At 43.4% G+C, this 9,269-nt stretch overlaps 6 protein-coding genes across 6 annotated transcripts; 2 read left to right on the forward strand and 4 right to left on the reverse strand.

Annotated features, from left to right (window-relative positions):
• Positions 1-1,196: 1,196 nt before the first annotated feature.
• On the forward strand, positions 1,197-2,678 carry PHALS_13369 (homoserine dehydrogenase; the record flags this gene model as incomplete). The annotated part of the gene is made up of 1 exon (XM_024729115.1): positions 1,197-2,678. One exon carries the CDS (start codon positions 1,197-1,199, stop codon positions 2,676-2,678), a length of 1,482 nt encoding a protein of 493 aa, XP_024579524.1.
• Positions 2,679-2,945: 267 nt separating this feature from the next.
• On the reverse strand, positions 2,946-3,762 carry PHALS_13370 (uncharacterized protein; the record flags this gene model as incomplete). Its single annotated transcript, XM_024729116.1, has 3 exons — positions 2,946-3,456; positions 3,536-3,607; positions 3,677-3,762. The coding sequence occupies 3 exons, from the start codon at positions 3,760-3,762 to the stop codon at positions 2,946-2,948; spliced, it is 669 nt and encodes a 222-aa protein (XP_024579525.1).
• Positions 3,763-4,168: 406 nt separating this feature from the next.
• Positions 4,169-4,873, reverse strand: PHALS_13371 (alkylated dna repair protein alkb; the record flags this gene model as incomplete). Its single annotated transcript, XM_024729117.1, has 4 exons — positions 4,169-4,180; positions 4,246-4,253; positions 4,314-4,609; positions 4,668-4,873. The coding sequence occupies 4 exons, from the start codon at positions 4,871-4,873 to the stop codon at positions 4,169-4,171; spliced, it is 522 nt and encodes a 173-aa protein (XP_024579526.1).
• Positions 4,874-5,365: 492 nt separating this feature from the next.
• Positions 5,366-5,755, reverse strand: PHALS_13372 (fkbp-type peptidyl-prolyl cis-trans; the record flags this gene model as incomplete). The annotated part of the gene is made up of 2 exons (XM_024729118.1): positions 5,366-5,660; positions 5,724-5,755. The coding sequence occupies 2 exons, from the start codon at positions 5,753-5,755 to the stop codon at positions 5,366-5,368; spliced, it is 327 nt and encodes a 108-aa protein (XP_024579527.1).
• Positions 5,756-6,113: 358 nt separating this feature from the next.
• On the reverse strand, positions 6,114-7,152 carry PHALS_13373 (uncharacterized protein; the record flags this gene model as incomplete). The annotated part of the gene is made up of 4 exons (XM_024729119.1): positions 6,114-6,302; positions 6,364-6,807; positions 6,865-6,876; positions 7,150-7,152. The coding sequence occupies 4 exons, from the start codon at positions 7,150-7,152 to the stop codon at positions 6,114-6,116; spliced, it is 648 nt and encodes a 215-aa protein (XP_024579528.1).
• Positions 7,153-7,665: 513 nt separating this feature from the next.
• On the forward strand, positions 7,666-8,349 carry PHALS_13374 (uncharacterized protein; the record flags this gene model as incomplete). The annotated part of the gene is made up of 1 exon (XM_024729120.1): positions 7,666-8,349. One exon carries the CDS (start codon positions 7,666-7,668, stop codon positions 8,347-8,349), a length of 684 nt encoding a protein of 227 aa, XP_024579529.1.
• Between the last annotated feature and the right edge of the window lie 920 nt (positions 8,350-9,269).

The following is a 9,269-nucleotide window of genomic DNA, read 5'->3' on the forward strand; positions in this document are numbered from 1 at the left end:
AACACCAAAGGTGTTTTGGACAGGTGTCCCGAGCGCAGCTCTTGGGTTGAACGTGGAGTGGCACGTAACCCATTAAAAGCTGCTCAAGCATTAGAGAAGTCACTGCATGCCAAGATTGACATGTTCGGCCAGGGGTCGAGGCATCGAGTTCGAGGCCCCAGTGATGCACGTGAAGTGACACGTAATCCACTCCATTTAAAAAACGTGTTGAGAAAAAATAACTCTTGTATTTCAAGCGAGCTTGGTGACGCTGATCACGTTGAAGTTGCTCCACCACCTTTAGCCGACGAGTCGGCCACCCCGAAAAGAAGCAGAATTCGATGTGACGCCTGAAAATCTTTCACTTATCGCTTGCGTTGTGCCAAATGTTGCGGTGGGTACATGTGCATACCTGACAAGAAAGCGATATCTTGAGTGGCGTATGGCCAAATACTTCACATATACATATGGTACCAGCTTAAACCAGTAAAGTTGATGATGCACATACGTTATACTTAAATTGAAAAGATCGTAGAGTACTTGGCTACATCAAAGGCTTTTTATTTTGGCTTCGTGTGGAGCTTACAAATCCAACCCCAGTGCAATTGTTAACCTGGGCCTATAAAGCCAAAGCTTATTCTGGTATCTAACTGATTTAAAAATGAAGTGTATTTGGTGCAAAGAATGTTTCCAAATATCCTGCCTACGAAATGACAAATTTGCATGTGCGTCAACTCGGCAGTCGAAAGGCAGGCCATGAACGCAATTTGTTGTATACAATCGCGCGTTGATCAGCGTGGCCAGCACCTTGAGGTGAATGGCAGATTTGACAGCTGGTTGTTAGTTCACGACAAAGAAACCCATGGTATCCGCCATCGTGTTAAATGAACGACGATAATGAGACCAGAACATATCGTGATCTCTTCTGCCATCCGTCCAATAGCGGTTTACAGTTGACGAAGTCGTGAGCCTATGGAGGTTGCTAAAACGCGCATTTGTCTTACGATAGGTGCACTGTCTCCAACGAAGGCAAGACCGTTGTCAAGTTGCTGAATTCGTGTAGAAAGACTAATATGCTTGATTGTTGGCTGTTGAGAATTGCACATAGCTCGTGCTGGCGCCCCACTCTACTTCGGCTTTGGCAGTTTGATGGTCGACGCGGAGTACTAAACCTCCCTGGTCAGGAATACGGGTGAGTCTCCACCGAAGAATAACAGATGCGTCGCTACAGACGTTTGAGCTTCTGTAGTATAGAGCGATTTGAGCTAACAAAATTTAGTGGAAAGACAAACTCAGCTTTAAATTTGTGTCCTATAAGCAACTTGCTTGCTTATTGGCTGCTGGAATCTGACGAAAATCCAAATCCTCCCTATCATACTTCGTACAATATGGTGAAGACGCTCAACTTGGGTCTCTTTGGGTGTGGCACTGTAGGTGCGGGCGTATTTAATCTTCTCCACAACCCCACCCGTCGTCAAAAGCTTGCAGCCATGGGCGTGAATGCGCTAGTGTCCAAGATATGCGTGCAAAACTTGAGCAAAGATCGTGGACTCGAGCATTTTTCAGCTTCGGAGACAACACTCACAAGTAACTATAGCGACATTCTTGAGGACAAGAACATCAACTGCATCGTAGAACTTATGGGTGGCGTCGAGGACGCCAAAAAAGTAGTTTTTGGCGCAATTAAGGCCGGCAAGCACGTGATCACGGCAAATAAAGCACTTGTGGCCGGTTTTATGCCTGAAATTGTGCAGCTCCTTCAAGACTATCCGAATGTGCATTTTGGGTACGAAGCTGCAGTGGCCGGTGGCATTCCTATCATTCACACACTTCAAAATGCCTATAATGCCGATACAATCACTGAAATCGCTGGTATCATGAACGGCACGACCAACTACATGCTGTCCAAGATGGAAGCCGAAGGCGTTGCATATGATGAAGTACTTAAAGAAGCACAAGATCTAGGATTTGCTGAGGCAAACCCTAGTGCCGACGTGGATGGATTCGATGTTCAATCTAAGATTGCCATTTTGGCCAAATTAGGATTTGGAGGCATCATCAAACCAGCTGACATTCCGACTGTTGGCATCTCTCGCGTGTCTGCAGCAGATTTCGAGTATGCCAAGATGATGGACAGTACGATCAAATTATTGGGTGTAGCTAAATTGCTTAAGCCAGCGGACAAAGAGACTGGTAAAGCTCAAGAAGTGACTGTGTATGTGTCACCAGTTGTTGTCAAACGGAGCAATGTGATTGCTAGTATCAGTGGTGCAACTAATCTCGTGAACGTTCGATCGAGTAACTTGGAAAATAGTGCGTACGTTGGCCCTGGTGCCGGACGCTACCCGACGGCTAACTCTGTTCTGAACGACATTATTCAATTAGCACGTGATAATGCTCCTCACGATCCGTTCAAGGCGTCTGTACCGCTAACTCTGCAACCTGACTACGAATCTCACTTTTACGTCCGCATAACAATTACTGACTGTCTAGGCGTGATTCGTCATGTCGGTCAACTTGCTGAAGAAAGTGGTGTTTCTATCTACTCAATCTTGCAAGCTCCAATTGTCGACCGTGCAAACGTTCAATTTGTCGTCACGACTGAGATTGCGCTTTTGTCCAAAGTGCGATCTATGTGCCAGAGGATTGCTGCGCTGCCGTTTGTACAGGAAGAGCCATTGTACCTGCCGATTATGTGAACGGACGAATGCAGTAAGACGAATGCATTAAAACAATACAAACGTGATCACCAACACAATTTATTCAGCTAACCTTATGAATCATACTTGTCGAAACCTGCAATTTTGTATCAATTGGTAGAAAGTTGTTGTAGTTCAACGCTTATTGACCGACGCAATCAGCAAGTCGTGTTTTATATCGTATGAAGAATGGGCCTATGGACGTTCGTGTATTTATCGTACAAAAAACAACAAGCGTTCTCGATTTGACCTTTTTGTTAATAAATATCATCCTTCAAAGCGAGCTTTTTCTTCAACAGTCCATTCTTCGTCGGGTATATCAGATTGATAGCTAATGGAGCGGTATCTAGTGTATGAGTCATGACTTTTACGATCCGTGCTGCTGACGCCAACCGCTGTTGCCAACTTAAGGATTGAACTAGAATTGGTTTCTGACCGTTTCTCAAACAATTCATCATCGTATTCAATGCCATTTCCACCAAATGCGGCTTGAAAGATGGTACTCCACTGCTCATAAACTGCAGAGTTAGGCGCACGAAGCCACAAATGCTTTGGGTGCCAGCCATACTCAATGCCGATCATCAACTTCCGCGAGGCTCTTATACTATTTGGTAACAATCGAACAGGATGTATACTTCGATCCAGGGAAATGGCAATTACACAGCTCCCAAAGCCACCATGACGACGCCGGCGTTGGATACATAACACTGCAGAGTTTTGCTTTGATTGTGGGGAAGATACTTCGATAAGGGAAATGAGATGTACGTGCACTCGGCGCCTGAACAATCCATTAGAATATGTTGTCATTTCGTTTTTGCACTATTTCAAGGATTGCTGTGAAGAGAAGAAATGCTTACCAAAACAATTCACATACACGCATCTTCATTTGACTCGCTAGCGTCACAAACGACGGGTAAGGGCAGCAAAAGCTGTCCATGTCAATATCAGCTTTGCTTTTTGTCACTGGTTCATAGACTTGAGAATTGATTGATGAGTACGCATTATTGATGCTGCTTCTAACTTGACAAACACTTGCAGCATGACCAGATGTCTGCACTGGAATTTGCTCAAGACTGGTCTTCATACTGCTTCGACGTAATGAGAGCTAATTGAGAAGGTTGATCCACTTTTGCATGTCACAGAGTTAAGCCATCTTCAAAAGCGTCGAGCTGTATCATCGCATCATTTCAACGATTTCAACGGTCGCTTTATGGATCCACTATCAATCTTTTTACAGCACTTTCAACGATTTTTTGCGACACTATATTTATTGTTCATTTACATGGCGAATCGTCAGTGAAACGCGCGTACCTTCTTCGATGTTGTCAATGCTGTGCAAATAGTGCGTATAAGCTTCTCCTGTAAAGATTAATAGACTACAACGTTCTAATTGAAACTCATAGCGCTCTACAATCGGACTTGTCACCTTTGCTCTACACTGGCCATCGGCCAACATTAAAGCACGATGCGGGGTAAATGTAATTCGGCTTTTAGCACCAGTGCTGATAATGGATACCAGAGGATGGTACAAAGGTCCATCTTCATGTGGTAAAATACAGTCTCCTACACCATACTCTGTGAAGAATAAATTGACATTGGCATCTGCAACACTTAGTTTTGTTTGCTTGGACGTACCGTTAATTAATGCATGGTTAGGCTTTTTCGCTTTAGTAAAGATTTCTGTATCCACAAGTGTTTGGCTGACCTGCTCCAACCATTCAGGCAGCGGCAGACGATCAAACGGCGCTTTGACTTCTCCGCCCCACATCTGCAGTCTACGGTGCTTGAGCTTCACCCATTTGTTGTGCTCATTGGGAATTCCATACACACGTTCTAAAATTGCAAACTCTTCATCTGGCGTGATCCAATTGGGGATGTAATATACGCCAACAATTGGACCTTTACGAAACTCTTCAATGTCAATTTTCGATCTGGTTGAAGAACCTGTGATTATGCCCTAGATTTCAACATAATATTGAGAATTCTCACCTCGTTGCCCAGACCTTAAGACGCCCTAGCTGCAAAATGTCGTCGTTGATCTTGCCAATGTTTGCAACCTTCAACTTAGTTTCTAAATGTGTAGTTGATGCACCTGCCTCGTATGCACGGCGCCGTTCTTCGCGCAGCATGTGAACGAAGTTCATGATATAAAAGTCACAATAATCCAGCCAATCAGACTCAATATTTATGTTCATGATTCAATTTTTATTTGACACAAAATTCTGAATAATCGAAAGCTCACCTTACCAAGCAAAGTTTGTCCGAATGGTCTACTACATGTATAAATGCCCGATCCTGCCCGATCATTTTCATGTATCATTCTATTGTTGGGTATACAAATCTCAAATACGCCACCGCTCGTGAGCTGAACTCACATCGATTCAGCGCATCGTTGTTGCAACTTATTGTAGCACTTGCATAAATGAATGAGCTAACTTGGAAGTAAAGTGCATTGTTATACGATACCATTTTCTTGTTTGGTATTGTTCGCATCAACAAGACCACAACACCCACTTCATTTGATGCTGTCACCTTAGATTTTTCCTAAATCTATACTCGAGCAGCTATATTTATAACCAATATCAAAAAGGTCTCAAAGATCGGGTCACATGTTTTTATTCACACATTGGTCCCGCATTATTTACAAGCTTCGATTTTTACGTCGCTCATCAATGAGGGATAGCTTTCTAGTTGAACGACAGCAGTTCTACTTCGAAAATAAGTGTGGCCTTGGGTGGGATCGTAGGCGGGTGGCCTCGCTCGCCGTAAGCGTATTCATATGGTAGCGTGAGCTTAGCAATCTGACCCTTACTCATCTTTGCAACACCTTCATCCCATCCACGAATTACCTGACCGGCGCCCAGCTTAAATTGAAATGGGCGACCGCGATCGCGGCTGGAATCGAACTTGGATCCGTCAGTCAACGTACCGACGTAATGAACGGACACAGTTTGGCCTGGCTTAGGAAAATTGGTCCCGTCTCTGTGATCATATAGTAGATATTAGACAATACATTTGATAGCGTCAGGAAAGGTATGGTGTTACCCGGCCTTGATGGTGTCGATCTGGAACCCCATTGTTGAGGATGTCTGACTTTAGTGGCTGATGCGAGAGTAAAAGTGTAGGTTACATTTTATATGTTACCCAGATTGCTAAAGCGATTAGACGGGTTATTTATTTATCAGCAGGTATAGAGACACACCACTGCAATTTATAGTCGATATGAATGCTGGAAGTACGCTAGAAGTTTTCTTTCGCTAGTAAAGAAAAATCAACATTGCGAATCTAATGCTAAGTGCTCCCAGGCCAGAAATTCTGAATCCAAGATTTGGTACGAAAAGACGGTCCAGGTCATACGCACATCGAGAACAAAGTTAATGTTCAAGAAGCAGTGTATCTTTCAAATGCCATCACGTTCTATATATTATAACACGCTTAGACGCTGACAGGTGGGGCCAACGGCTTAGCTACTTCCAGGTCCATACGGATGACACGTGGAGAGGTGGCTGTGGTCGTGTTGCGGCTAGTGCCGGCCGTATTCTTCTCGATATCGTTGAAATCTTGCTTTCCTTCTTCCTTTATCACGATGTTGCGATGGCGAACCAGCACAATGGCAAAAGCGAACTAAAGGATTAGCAATATTATAGATAGGAATACAGAATTGGAAAGAAAGCGTAGTGCTTACATAGCAGATAAACATGAAGAAAGAAAAGACAGAACCAGCCTCATCAGAATGCACATTTGTGTGCTCGTCGCCTTTTGCTCGCTCAATACGAGCCAAATAGGCTGTACCCGCAAAAATAATCGATAAAGAGAACATTTGCAGCGACATCATCAACACAACGCCGATAAGAAAACCGACGGCAAGCGGTGTTTGGTATTTGCGCATGACCATCGTGCCTCCGACAGAGAGCACCACGATGAGAATCATGGCCCATATACCCACAAAACCCAAAGACTTGGAGTCGCTTTCACCTTCGCCATTATTGTTAATTGCCGCAACAATAGCAGCAATTGCGTACATAAATCCAAATAGTATTGTTGTGAACCACATGTACGTAATCAGCATCTTTGGGTTGTTAATACATTTACGTGCTTTGTCACTCGCATCTTCCATCGAATTGGCCATCTAAAGTTTAGGAAAAGTCAAGATTAGCAGATTTGTATGAACAGAAACATCACCTACCTTAAGCTGATGCTTCAAAAAATGAAGAGTTGGTTACGAAGAGAAGGACTAAATATACAATTTATTTTCTAAATGCACATCCCAGCTTGTGAGCAGAAGACACCTAACTAAATGTATTAAATCGCGGAAATTTGTCCATGTCGGACTGTAGGATAATGTTACTCACACGGATCAGCTATTGCATCTCTAATCAAGACGTAGCACATCATTTCAAGACGTTTGCATCCAATTCGTTACAAGGTAAGCAGTGAGGACAAACATATTTAACAATTAAGCAATGTATACCATGTCAATCTACTGCTGTTCTTCTTAACGCTATGAGAAGTCCTTTACATAAGGCCTATGTAAAGTATTATTAAACTCATTGATTCCATTACTCGGCCGATCTACTTGGGAAGAGAGAAGACGAGGCAGAGTATGCCATGATGTGTAACATTTGTACGTAGATTTGTGGCGTATTCGGTGTAGATGCTGCACCGAATCCTTTTCATTGAAGGGCTTGTCGCCTAATTTATTAAACGGTACATTCGTGCAGCATCATACATCTGGCTACAATCCCGATACGATGGCACGAAAGAGCATCGGACCTGAACTAAATGGCGTGCGTAAGTCTTGTTACCAAACCACGATCGAGGTGATCATTCCGACGTAGCAGCCAAACTATCGATTTCGTCGAATTGTTTAATACAGTCGAACGTAATTATGGCTGTCGTCTATAATACTGCACACTGAGCGAGGTCAATTGGCAAAACGACACAAGGATCAATAGCAACAGGTTAGGCTCACTTTGATCATTTGAAAATGTCGGAGGTGTCACCAGAGCTGGAGCACGGATCTGCGCTCTCATCAACAAGAGCAACAGTAGTCTTGACAGAGAAAAACGTCGATAATATTAAGCAGCAAAATCAGGATAGCAGGACAGCAACACCTCTATCCAGCATATCCGATTTAAGCTTGGAAGTGTCAGCACGACATGGGATGGAAGATGAAATGGAGCAATCGGATGATCTGCTGTGCGACACAACATCATTATTGTCAAATCGTGAGAGATCTACGGCTTCTGCGCAATTTTTGGTAGCATGTCAAGCTGAAGAGCACTCCCAGCAGTCAGAACACTCCTCTGTTTCTTCACCGGCACCATCAACCACCGAAACACTTCCAAAATTACGACCGACAGCCCCTGCACGTTGCGTGGTACCCAATTGCTGCGACTACTTTACTTCGCCCCATCCTCATTATCCAAAAGAGGTAGTTGGTAAAGCACAAAAAGTAGAGGAGCCGTTAAGCAGCAGTTCCTCGGAAACGAATATTGCTAACTTGGAAGCAACTATTGAAACTGTTGAAAGCGAGAACAACAACCACACAGAAGATCGCAGTAATCATGGCAATGTAAACCGGAGTGGTCAAGATAGCGACGAGTTTGAAATGTGGGATTATGTATGTCCGCAGTACGCTCGTCGTGGATACGCTAATGAATGGGTTTGACATTTTGTGAAAGTAATTTACGCTTCGTGCTAATTCCATGACTCTGGAAGGATGCACAAGAATTAGCTAATCTTAAATTTCCTATGTGTATTAAAAAATTAAGTTCTATTTTATACGAAACTTGAACTTTTTAACTTTGTATTTAATTCCAAATGGAAGCCACTCTTGGGTCTTGATCTAAAAATCATCAACAACACTAAGAATTGCTGCTGTGTGTAAAGTGCGGAATGAGGGACGCGCTCCGTAACGTGGCACGTACCGTATTACAGTGTCAAGTTCAGAAGTACCCGAGTGGAAGTATCACGTAAAGCCGCGGTTAGATATAGACCGGATAAAGAGATAGAACTCCGAAACAGCGAGATCCTGGTGAAATGCTGGCTACTTGAGGCCTGCATTGGAATGTTCTCACGACTGGTCTACGGAGAGCTATGTAAAACAAATGATCCATTTTTGCAAAATTCAATGATCTCACATAGTTAAGCCATTCTAGAAAGTATCGGATTTTACATAGCATCATCGCAACGCTTTAAGCGGTCGTTCTATGGAACAATTAGCGTCTCGCTATGTAGTACATAGGGTCTCATTATTGTAGATGCTTAAAGAGATATAAACAATATTATATTAGCCTTTTACTGGTGTGTCTGTTTTAATTATAGAGCATCCTCGGTATCAAATTTTTCGGAAAGCTTTTGTTCTGCGAGAGGCGTGCGAATGCGTTAGCGAGCGCACACCCTAAAAGACAACACTTGATTTGTGCGAGGTGCAAGGGCTCCGTTGCACTTGGTATCTCATGTCGTCGATCGAGGACTGAGGTTTATTCGAATGTATCATGTGAATAATCTGAATACATGCATAACTACTGGCTACCTAGCCCCGTACCGTATTCTCGTTTGGGTGTGGTCACACCATGCACATCTCGT

This window comes from Plasmopara halstedii (assembly GCF_900000015.1).
Source record: "Plasmopara halstedii genome assembly, contig: Scaffold_658, whole genome shotgun sequence".
NCBI lineage: Eukaryota > Oomycota > Peronosporomycetes > Peronosporales > Peronosporaceae > Plasmopara > Plasmopara halstedii.